Here is a 12,982-nt window from a genome sequence, read left to right on the forward strand (position 1 = left end):
CGTGGGTGGGGGTGCGAGCATGATACAGAGCAGGGACAGGTGGTCCCCAAGTGCATGATACGGAGCGGGACGTAGGCGGTCTCCGTCTGCACGAGGGAAGCGGAGCAGAAACTGCAGTCCATGTGTGCAAACCGGTGGTACAGGCAGGGCGAGGCATCTGAGCGATGCGGGCGTGGGAAACGAAAAGATATATTAGTATAGTATAGAAGCTAGACCATATTTGAAACGGACGTATGAAATTAGAATATTAACTGTATATATACTAGCCAACGGCCAATAGATTATGATTATGAAGTGCTACACCATCCACCATCTTTCTTTAGCTCCAGCACCTGCTAGGAAAAGCGGTAGAATTTACTGTATTTGAGAAGGGCACGTACAATAGATTGTGATATCTCCGCAGATGTCCCGTAAGTAGTATTTTTCCTAGAAACAAAAACTTGTGCCCCATCGCTCATTAAGTCATTATGCGCAGGTGCAACTTCTACCAAGCATGATCAGTCGCTGCCATGGCTTAATTTGGGTGGAGTCGTATTAACTGTGATGCTGCCTCCCCAACAACACTGTCATTGTCTTGTCACTGTGAAAATTAAACGAGTGCAGCAAACTGAAAACGAGCGCCTCCATATATACGCACACGCGTCACGCGTCACGTTTCAGCACACATTCCCGCAGTCCGCAGACAGCCAACAAGGCAAGCTACACGAGAGATCTCGGCACACGCCAGCTAGTAGCAGCTGGTAATGGCGGCGCAGGAGAAGGCGAAGGCGGCGGCGACACGGCGTCGGAGGAGGGGCCACCCACTGCTGCGGGGGTGCAGGCGCGAGAGGTACACGCACGGGCTGCACCCGGCGCAGTGGCGCGCTCATTCCGTCCCTGCCGGTGACGGCGGAACGGCTCCACGGCGACAGCGACGGCGGCGGCCGCAAGGATCTCCAGCGGTTCTACCTCGCCTCTGCGGCCGACGGTACCATCCCCGAAGAGGTGAGCCACTAGATCACATCGATTGGCGCCGATCGAATCGCCGATGATCCATGCGTGGCTGCGTTGTGGTCCCTTCATCTATCTTTCATTTGCAAATCATTTGTCGAACCCTCCACGAGAGAGGGAGACCACGTGGCCTCTTGTCGTATCGTACCCTGCCCTTTTGTCGTCGCTCCCCGCAGTCGCCATGGCCTTGGGGACCTGTTTGGTTGCTTATTTATTTCTTTGCTTTTTGATGACGAAATTAATCAAAGGTCGCGGAGCTGGTCGCTCGATGCGTTTGGGAGGCGGTGGTGCTGGTGAACGTCGTGCTCTGGATCCTGAGCGCCAAGGTGGGCACGTTGGCTCTCTGTGGGCGACTCTGCATCTCCGGCAAGTTCCCCTACGTCCGCAAGTTCGCGGACATGCCAGTGGAGCGGCGAGAGCAAGCGATGACGCGGTGGAACAAGGCGCGGTGGTGGTTCCCCCTCAAAATCACCTTCGTCGTCATCAAGATCCTCTCGCACCACGCGTTCTACGCGACGGTATGTTCAGCTTTGCTTGGTCCCATGCATTTTCTGCCTTGTATGTAATGCTTGAGAAGGTTTGTTTGCAACAGAGGAACACGTGAATGAAAATAATAAAAGGGCCAGATACGGTGCCCTCTCTCTGCCTTCTAGCTTGGATTCTACGTAGCAATTTTATTCTGGGAATCTCAGTACAACTGTACAAGACGCAGACGCTTGGACGCACACTAATCCTTACAAACACATGCACATATATTTACCCTTTGAACACAGCCAGAATACTGACCTGACAGATCTTGAGAGGCATGTCGTTGTCAACGATACTGTATAATATCATAGTAGTATTTACATTAGTGTCCCTCTGTTTCCTCTAGTATTTTTTTCAACAAATAATAATCAACAGAGTAAACAGATGATTATTATTTTTTATAACAAATTTACTTGGCGGTTAGAATATTTTTCTAATTTACTTGGCGCTTGAAATATTTTCTTGTCGCTTTGGAAAATTAAGTGTGGTCCTAGTTTCCTTGGCAGCTAGCCTCTAAGAAAATCATCCTTGAGTGTCAAAACCGCGAAGGAAATCAATTTCCCTTATCCTCTATCCTTGACGTAATTTGCTTGACGGTTTATAGTCAAGTATTATCTCCTTGGAGATTTAGACATTTACCTTGGCGACTTTTGGCACTCAAGGTAATTCAGGATTCTAGTAGTGTTTGAGCTAAGATGACTGTAAAGCCCTTGGAGGTTCCAAATAGTTAGAAGGACACCCTCAGCACTTGAGTCAATTTGCTAGCTCATATCAAGTTTAAAAAAATAAAATAGAAGAGCCTAACATATTGGTATAGAAAAACGTATAAGCATAAACACATGAAACATAGAAAAATGTTCCAACTTACCTCTTTATGAAGAGTTACCTAGTTGCTTTTTGTCATTTTTCTCTTTTTCACCGAATAACATATGCTATGAGCTAGCTATTTTAACTACTGTAGGAGCTGTCTTAAGGTGCATGTCAACCCGGAACAAAAATCTACTCCCTCCATCCCAAATTGTAAGACGTTTGACTTTTTTGGCCCCAAGTTTGACCACTCGTCTTATTCAAAATTTTTGTATAAATATAGTCAAATTTAAGTCATTCTTGAAGAATTTTTATTAATAAACCAAACCACGACGAAAGAAGTGATATTTTACACAAATTTTTGAATAAGACGAGTGGTCAAACTTGGTGTGAAAAAAGTCAAACGTCTTACAATTTGGGATAGATTGAGTACATACGAATCATATTATCACATTAAGGGCATCCACAATGGCAAATATCAAATCGCCAGTTGGAAACAATAAACAATAGCAAAAGCATGGAAAGTTTTTACGAAGGGTAGTAGAGCTGAGAGAGAGCCTTCTAGAAATTTGTGCGAGCCTAACGAGTTCGGAGTGGTTAGCGCTTTCTTCTCTTTGCTTTCTGGCCAATCAACAGCGTGATCGGCTGGGGCTGCCTGGCTGGACTGGCTGGCCGGCCCTCTCATATGGATACTATTTATATGAACTAGCCAGGAGTACTTCTCTATCACATATATGAATCAGTCAACCGAACAGGCTACAGATCTTAGCTATGCTGAACGATTTATAAATCATTGGGGACACCCTAAGTACCGCCCTATAAATACACCAAAACACATTTGTAACGGCTGGTATAGATTATTTACTGTTTGTGCTGAAAAATACTGTTCATACTAAAATGTTGTGAGAGAAAAATATTGCTCCAACTGAAAAAATAAGCCGAATAAGCCGGTTTCTTTCCCAGTCAAACACAGCTTCGTTATTGAGAACCGGAAACAGTTGGTGAAATTGAGGGATTAAATGTAGGCCAGCTCGGTGAGAGGGACGTTTGCTGACTTGTGGAGTGGCTAGAATTCATGCGACGGCACTCTACTGTCCTAGTATAAAGGAGCCTGGAAAGCTACATTCATGTTTGATACGTTGCTGCAGATCGTGCTCAGCTCCCACTTGTTTGGGTTGGTCATGCCTACACATATCCTAAGGTCTTGTTTAAATGTTATCAGATTCATCTTAATCTACCTGTGTAGAGGTTGATTAAATAAAATTTAGTTTAAATTCTACTTTAATCTATCATGGATTAATACGAATTCGACTATATCTAAACAAAGCCTAAACATACGTCTGGAATCCTAGGATTAGGAGTGTACCTTGGAATAATGGCCCAACGAACTTTGGTGGTGCATGCAAGGCCTTGAGCTTGGTGCATGCTACGGAAATGTTTGGTAGCTGGGCATTGTCCGGCAATTGCCTGACGGCCACACAAGAGACAAGCTATTCCGTCTGTTTGCTTGTTGATTTTTGACTGATAAATCCGACTGATGTTGGTTTATTGTGAGAAAAAAATATTATTGGCTGACTGATAAGTCCTGGCGGAAACCAATAAACGAATAGACTAATTGTTTGTGTTTGCCTGTTGTCACACAGGACAAATCCAACTATTTACCCTAGTACTACCATAGTTGTGCCCCTTTTACTACAATAAGAATTATTGTGTCATTTAAAATATAACTGTTATTTACAACTGAACACAGTAACAACCCGTGTGCTGTGGATTTATCAAAGAATACTTGTTATAACATGTACTATTTGACTGCAAAGAAGTCAGTGACAGGAGGCATCAGCAGAAGTTTTCAGATATATTTGATTTACTAAATACTGAATTAATTAAAATAATAGCGTGCCTCTCGTAGGTGCTATTAATTTCAAGCCAAGCAAGGACCTATCGCCTTTCATAGAAACACTTTTTACCTCGCACGTCATGCAAGCGTCCATGGCTTAACAAATTCTTGAGCATTCATTTCCCCCCGTGCACGATCCTCTGGCAGCTTAATATGGAGATCCATCTTTGCAACGAGCATGTCTACCTCCTTGACAGTGTGCATTCCTTGCTTGTGAGATTCACTACTATAAAAAAAGGTTCGTAGCAACGGCTCATTTTTTAGGAGCGGCTGGGGATCAAGCCACCCTACGTTGGGCGTACTCAGGACCCACGAGACCAGCCGCCCCTATAAATAGCATAGTAGGGACGGCTGGTGATACGGGTCGTCTCTATAAATGGGTCGATTTGTAGGAGCGGCTCACTCACCAGTCGTCTCCGGTGCTGTGATTTGTAGGGGCGGCTCAATCACCAGCCGCCTCTATAAATGCCCCACGTATAAAACCCTACAGCCCCTTCTTCCTCCTCGGGTCACTCACTTCAACCCATGAAAAAAGGTAGGAGGCCTTAGGCATCTCCTAAAAATTACTCTACTAAGGGTGAAAGGTTTTGATCTCAAATCCTTTGGTGGAGATGTTGTAGAAGGTAAAAATAATATTCCACACTTTTTTAAAGTTTTAATGGTTGGTTAGTGAGTAATTAGAGTTTTATTTTTCTCTCTCTTCTATGGTGCTTGAGCTACTTATAAAACAAATTAGACCTAAATTTTGAATGTACTAGGGTAAATTAGGTAGGGGAACAAGATCATACCCTTATTTGGTTCATGTTTCTTGATTTTAGTGAACAATTAGTTAGTTTTATGGACGTTTCATGTGCATGTAGATCTAGATCTGGATCTAGGGTTTGGTTTTTTTTATTAATTTTGTTTTTGTAAATTTATGTTTGATGAAATTGGACTAGGGTTTGCACGAAAGATATTGGATAAAATATTAATTGTTGCTAATTATTGTCTTTGAAATTATTTATTGTAATCAACAAATATGTATTTTAATTATTTATGGATAAATAGGCCATTAATTAAATTTTCTCTACCATGGTATATTTGTATGCTTCATATAATTATATTTGATTTATATTCATATATATCTGAAGTATATACAATTATTCTCAAGTAATTATTAATTTGATTCATTTTTATATATATCTAAATAAGTAGTCCTTTAATGTTTGTTTTGTTGTTGTTGTAAAAGATGGAGTACAGGAACTCTTGGATGTATGGTTCGTTAAGGTTCAAGGCAGGTTTTCGTGAAAAGATGGATAAATTTATTGAAGCCGCAGAGAAGCATTCAACGACGTTGACACAGAATAAGGATACAATTATTTGTCCCTGTAAAGATCGCAAGAACCGTATGGCATGAACAGATGTTACTATCATCAGATCACATTTGATTATACGAGGATTTGTTGAGGACTACACAGTGTGGATTCATCATGGTGAAACGGTTATTGTTAACGATGAGGATGAGGAGGAATACGACGACGAAACCCTAGAATCCTTGTCCCAATATTCAGTAGAGCTTGATGCACGAATGGATCCCGAGTTTGGCAATGAACAAGGTGGTGATGCTAGTGGTTGGGATGGTAACGATGAAGGTGGTGCCAATAATGATGGTGGAGCACGCATCGGGGATAAAGATAATTTGGAGGATATGATTCAAGCCCTTAGACCAAAGATTTTACTAAAGAGCCCGAAAGGTCTAGAAAATTTTTGAAAGGGTGAACAAAGCATCGAAGGAGGTTGTGTATGGTGTTGAAAAGAGTTGTCCGACATACTGGACATTGCTACGTTTTGTGCTTGAGCTACTCATCCTAAAGGCTAAGTATGACTGGCCAGACTGTAGTTTCAATGATCTATTGCGTCTCCTGTCATGGGTGCTGCCACAACCAAACTCAGTTCCCGCCAACACATACCAAGCGAAGAAGGTCATAAGTCCATTGATAATGGAGGTTGAAAAAATCCATGCATGCTCCAACCACTATATCCTTTTTCGTGGTAAAATATTCAAGTCACTAGATAAATGTCTCAGGTGTGGGACCAGCCGGTACAAGAACAATGACCTTTATAATGGGGATGAAGCCTCCATAGGGAAAAAGAGAAATAAAAAGGGTACAAAAAAGATGGTACAAGAATCTCAGCCCCTAGAGGACACTCCATTAGGCAACAATGCAAAGCAGAGAAGAATTCCTACCTTGGTAATGTGGTACCTGCCAGTGACCGACCGCTTAAGACGTATCTTCCTAAACCCTAAAGAATCCATACTCATGACATGGTGGGATGATGAGCGCAAGGTGGATGATGATAAGATTGCACACCCGGTTGATTGTAGTCAGTGGCAAAGGTTTGATGAGAAGCACAAAGAATTCAGCGATGACCCAAGGAATGTACGGTTTGGCTTGAGCACCGATGGAATGAATCCCTTCAATGAGAGGATGAGCGACCATAGCACATGGCCAGTGATCTTGACCATGTACAACATCCCAATGTGGTTGTGTCAGAAGAGAAAGCACCTTCTCCTCACTATTCTTATTTCTAGCCCTAAACAACCAGGCATTGATATAGACGTGTTTCTCGAGCCTTTGATGCAAGAAATGGAGAGGCTATGGAGGCATGGGGAGCTGATGTACGATGCGTTCTGAAAGGAGGACTTCATATGTAGAGCAATAATATTTGTTACTACCAATGATTACCCCGTGTTGTTTTCTTTGTCTGGACAGATCAAAGGAAAGACGGGATGCTTAGTTTGCTTGGATGGTACTACATGGGTGTTCCTGGATGCATCCAAGAAGATAGTTTACCTAAGGAACCAGTGCTTCTTAAAGACAAGTCACAAGTATCGCAACAAATTGTTCTTTAGATTTTATGACAGCACCCCAAAGATTGAACCCCCTCCAGACAGACATCATAACAGAGAACATGTGTACAGAATGATGAAAAACATACCCGTCGTCTATGGAAAAAAGAATTTGGATGGGACAAATAGAGATAGAAGCACACCTCCTGTTAAAGGCGTGCCTTTCAAGAAACAATTGATCTTCTTTCAGTATCTGCCTTATTGGCTAGACTTAGAGGTCCCCCATGCCATTGATGCCATGCACATGCAGAAGAATATCTTTGAGAGTCTCATTGATACCTTGATGGACATAGGCAAGTCAAAGGATGGTCTAAAATCATGAAAAGACATGGTGCAGCTAAACATGATGCCACAGCTTCACCCGGTACCTGAGGCTAATGGAAAATACACTCTACCCGTGCGCGTGCTTTAACCTAACACCAGAAGAGAAGAGAGATATATGCACTTTCCTGAGGGGGGGTGTCAAAGTCCCGACTAGGTTTTTAGCGAATGTGAAGAAGCTAGTGTCGATGAAGGACTTGTCAATAATACACTACAAGGCTCATGATTGTCATGTGATGCTGACAGTGTTTCTACCTATTGCAATCAGGGCTATAAAGTCAGAGTTCTTGAAAATGACCATCACCCGCATGTGCTACTTCTTTTCGAAGATCTCACAAAAGACGATTGGCAAGAAAGAGCTGAGTGCCTACATGAATTTGTGGTGGAGACACAAAATCAACTAGAGATGTGTTTACCTCCTGTTTTTTTTATATAATGCCACATCTCATGATTCACATGGTTCATCAGATACAGGCACTGGGCCCTTGCTACTTGCATGAAATATGGTCCTACGAGCGGTTCATGTCGGCCCTAAGCCAATACGTGCATAATCGAGCATACCTAGAGGGCTCCATGATAGAGGGTTACAGTACTGAAGAGTCATCGAGTGCTGTTAAGAGTATCTAAAAGTATAGAAAGGGATTGGTAAACCCGATTCTCGTCAAAGGGTAGGCTGGCTAGGAAGGACATCGGTGGTAGAAAAGTGTTCATCGATCATGATTACAAAGAAGTGAGTCAGGCGCATTACAGTGTCTTGCAGAGTACACAACTGATGCAACCATACATTGATGAACACTTGGCTATCATTATAGCGGAGAGAAATGGTCGTTCAGATGATTGGGTCATGAAACAACATAAGCAACGACTAACTACATGGTTCAAGGACCAAAACATACCCCCTGGAGAAACCATAGACTCTATTACCATCAGTAGATTGGCGGAGGGGCCATCGAGATAAGTGACATCTTAGAAAGCTTATGACATCAATGGATACACGTACTATACCCATGCAAAGGATAGTAAATATGTGAACCAAAACAACAGCGTTCAAATAGAATCTCTCGATGGAGTGGGGCAAAAGATCCAATACTTTGGCATTATTGAAGAGATATGAGAACTTGACTATGGAAGGAATATAACGGTGGCCCTGTTTTGATGCCGCTGGATCAAACAACACCAACTAAACGAGATCGGATTAAGAGTCCTGGACCTCGAGAATCTAGGCTACCAAGATGATCGTTGGGTGCTTGCTTCATGTGTCACACAAGTTTTATATACGCCTGACCCCACAAAGTAACCTCCCCCCTAAGAAGAAGAAAAAGCACGTGGTTACCTCCGGGAAACAACATATTATCGGAGTTGATGGCGTGGACGATGTTGAAGTGTACAATAACTACAATGAGATGCCGCTATTCACAGACTTTTCTAAGAAGATCAGTGTTGTGGAAAAGAACCTGCCCAAAGACATATTGCCATAGAAATGAAAAAGTGTCAAGGGAAAAGTCATTACAGTGGGCTAGCTAGTTGTTGAACGTGGAGTGTTTGTGTAAGTGTGTGTGTTTGTAAGGCTTCATTTATGCATGTATGTGAGACTATATATTTATGTATGTGTGTGAGACTACATTTATATATGTGTGTGAGACTACCCTTTACAACATCCAAATGAACCTATTGCAACATCTACTCTATTACTACTAAAACAGTTGTACCACACAGACACTTGAAACAGACACTTATTACTACTGCGACATGTTTGGACTACTATTGAAACACTTAAAACAAGCACTTAACACTTTATGAAATGAAGAAATGACTAAAATAAAAGTTGGAGATCTTGACGAGTTATACAACTTTTATATTCATCACCTTTATAGCTGAAATCATTTAGTTGTTGAAAATCAGGTTTGAAGTTGTCATTTTCTAAAATTCAAAATTTGAATTGTCTAAAATTAGTGACAAAGATAGATGACCAGACTAAAATGATAGAGCATGATTTTAGAAAATTTTAGGAAAAAACCATCTCATTTGGAGTTAGTATGAGGGAGAAAAACTAGTTATAAATTTCAGCCACAGATTAAAAAGAGAAATCACACTTGTTCATCATTGATCATCATGAACATTATGATTTTTCTTTTTAATCCCTGGGTAAAATTTGTAACTAGTCTTTCTCCCTCATACTAACTCCAAACGTGATGATTTTTTCCTAAAATTTTCTAAAATCATGCCCTATCAAGTTACTATATTGATTTGGTCATTCTTTTTGTTTGAAAAAGTTTGAGGAATTCAAATTTTCAAATTTAAAAAATAACAAGTTCTAACAAGATTTTGAAACACCAAATGATTCTATCTGAAAAAGTGATGAATACCAAAGTTGTATAACTCATCAAGATCTACAACTTTTATTTTGGTCATTTCTTCATCTAACAAAGTGATAGTAAACATTGTTCACAAACCAACAAGTCTCTCGTGTAGTTTATGAAACTATGAGTGATATGTGAATTTGTGAACAATGTTTACTAACACTTTGTTAAATGAAGAAATAATAAAAATAAAAGTTGTAGATAGTGATGAGTTCAACAACTTTTATGTTCATGACTTTTCTAGTTGAAATCATTTAAGGTTTCAAAATCTTGTTTGAAGTTGCCATTTATTGAAATTCAAAATTTGAATTCAAATTTTGTCAAATGAAAAGATGACCACAATATAAGTTGTACATCTTGATGAGTTCTACAACTTTGATGTTTACAAAATTTTTATTTAAGGTCATTTAGTCTCCTAAAATTCGATTAGTTGTTTTGAAATTCAAAATTTCAATTTTAAAATATTGTTTTTGTAAAGAAGAAAATATAGAATTATATCTATATATATAATAAAATTATTTATATATACATATATTTATATATATAGAATAATAATAAAACTAGCACGCTGTCTCTAACGTTGTCTGGGAGCACTGTAGTTTCATGACCGCTGCTGAAGATCCATTTCCAGGACTAGTTCCATTAATAAATCCGCCTCTAAAAATGTATCCATTTTAACGGACGGTTCCGTTAAGAGAACCACATCTGAAAATACTAATTTTAAGAACGGTTACTTATGTCAACCGCCTCTGAAAATGAGTGATTTTTAGAGACGGTTCTCTTAAGACAATCGCAACTAAAAATCGATTTTCAGAGGTGGTTGACTAAGTCAACCGTCCTTAAAAATAGATGCAACAAAAATAAATTCACATTTTTTTTAAATGAAGTCGGATGAAGATAAAATTTATATCAAAATTATAGAGCTCGACGAGATCTAAAACTTTGTGGTTGATAAAATTTTTGTTTGAGATCATTTAGGGTTCCAAATATATAAATTAAGTCTCAAATTTTGAATTTTGAATTTTTGATTTTTTCAAATGATCTTGGATGGAGAAATGTTCTATATCAAAGTTGCAGTGCTCGACGAGATCTAAAACTTTGTAGTTGAAAGTTTTCTCATTTAAGATTGTTTATGAGTTAAAATATTGATAGACAACATCGTAGAAATAGACACATGTGAATGTGTGGTGCGGTGGTAGGGGAGGGATCACGCGAGGGAGAGGGTGTGGGTTCTAATCTGGGTGTCGGCACTTATTCAATTTAAAACAACTGAAAGATAAATATTGTGAGCTGTGGCCGGTCCTCAGCCTTTAGGCTAGATTAAAAATATTTTTTCTTATTTTTATTAGACTCTAAATGTTTTATAAAAAATTGAAAATTATTTTTAAGTATGGTTGACTTAAGTCAACTGCCTCTAAAATTGATTTTTAGAGGCGGTTTTAAAACCGTATCTGAAAATCACTTATTTTTACAATCGCTGGCATAGTAGCGATTTTAAAATCGTATCTGAGTGCAACAATTGTTTTTACTCACGATCTAAAAAAAACTGATGTTTTTATTTTGTCCTAAGTTAAATTATCTTACGTTCCACTAATCTATCCAGAACTACTCTGGTGGACCTCTTTTAGTAAATTGTACTTATACGGATCTTAAAGCAAAGCTCCATTTAATTAATTATTTTATATTTAGGTTCCATAGGCCCAGTTCCTATCGTGACGACTAATATGGAGGTGAATTATGCAACGTAAAAACTATTGCTAAACTATAGCCTCTAAAACAACTTAGTCAAAACCTATGCAATAAATTAACTATTTATATGTGCAACTAAGATTTTACTATGTGTGTTGCTATTTGTCGGTGTTTTGTAACCGATGAGTGAATTTATGAGTGTCACACTGCTCTAGAAAGACGATGGTAGCACGCAAAGATACAAATAAATTATACTGGTTCAGGCCAGAGCCCTACGTCCAGTCTCAGAGAGGGTAGCGAGTTCGTGTTCCTCGGTTCAAGTGCTCTGAGGTCTTACAATGGGGTGTGTAAGCTAAGGGATTCGAGGTAGGAGGAGTGAGGAGAACAAAAGCCCGAATGGAGTCTCCAGATTTTGTCCCCTTTGAAGGGGGCCTGGCCGCCCTTATACAGAGTTTGGGAGCCAGGTTACAGCAGAGAGACGAGTTCTCCAGATCTGAGCGGTCGAGAGACCGAGGGAGGGAGAAGCGAGGAAACTTGGCCGGCAATCCATGCTGTCTTGTCTTGGCATCATCGCACGTACATGCATGGTCGTCGTCGTGGTCGTCGTGATCTTGTTCCCCATCCCATGGCGTGGCATGGCGCTACAATGCTGGTTGTGACGACACTATTGGCATGGCGGTGGTTCACCAAATATTCTATGTGGTGTGGTCTCACCGCGGCCTTCGTCATCATCTCTTGTTTTCTTGGTGGTGTCATGGCATCAATGAGGGAGCAAGTGGCTGGTCCTCTGGTCATTGGTCGCCTTCTCGGGTCATGGTGCTGTAGGCCTCGACCCTAGGTCGCCAGGTCGAGGTCCCAGATGGCCTGGCTGGTCTTGTGAAGTCAAGACCGGGGTCGTGCGACCCATCCCGTAGCGGGTGGGGCTATACGCCCATCTTGTCGGGCTAACTTTGGATGGTGTAGGGTCATACCAGTCGTCAGTGCACTGAGGTGTTGTCTTGTCTATGCAAGGGCGCACAAGGATGGCGTCTTCCCTAATATAGTCGTCCTCTCTGTCCTGGCAGAGTGAGCGAAGCATGCCTGTCTCTGTCAGGGTAGGTGTACTTGATGGTGTCCAGCCTCTCCATGTCCTTTCCAAGGCGTCGAGATAGGGGAGAGGTCGAGCATAACTGCATAGCGTGTAGTGGAAGGAGAAGGGTGAGGTCATGGTGGACCGCTTGTCTTGGTGTTCAGCCCAAGATCTTTGTGGCTTAAGTTGGGCCATGGTTGCTTGGCTTTGGCTGGTTAGGCCGCCCAAGAGGCTATCTATTCGGTGCCTTGATATACCTAGGGTATCTTGACCCCGGTAGTAGCCCCCCAGTGTCTTCGCGATCTTGAAGTGATCGTGGAGATGCTGATTTTCTAATGTGTTGTGTGCGCGTGGTTGAGGTCACGGCATCCCTGAGCCTGGAGCTCGGTTCTTCGTTGGTTCAAGTATTCAATGCGGTAGGTGGCCGTTCT

General features: G+C 41.2%; 1 protein-coding gene across 1 annotated transcript; it reads left to right on the forward strand.

Annotated features, from left to right (window-relative positions):
* The first annotated feature begins 467 nt into the window (after positions 1–467).
* LOC136458841 (long-chain-alcohol oxidase FAO2-like) lies at positions 468–9,004 on the forward strand. Its single transcript, XM_066458760.1, has 4 exons — positions 468–475; positions 756–984; positions 1,239–1,508; positions 5,451–9,004. The coding sequence occupies exons 1-4, from the start codon at positions 468–470 to the stop codon at positions 5,616–5,618; spliced, it is 675 nt and encodes a 224-aa protein (XP_066314857.1). The 3' UTR covers positions 5,619–9,004.
* Positions 9,005–12,982: the final 3,978 nt, after the last annotated feature.

Source organism: Miscanthus floridulus, chromosome 1 (genome assembly GCF_019320115.1).
Source record: "Miscanthus floridulus cultivar M001 chromosome 1, ASM1932011v1, whole genome shotgun sequence".
In the NCBI taxonomy this organism is placed as follows: domain Eukaryota; kingdom Viridiplantae; phylum Streptophyta; class Magnoliopsida; order Poales; family Poaceae; genus Miscanthus; species Miscanthus floridulus.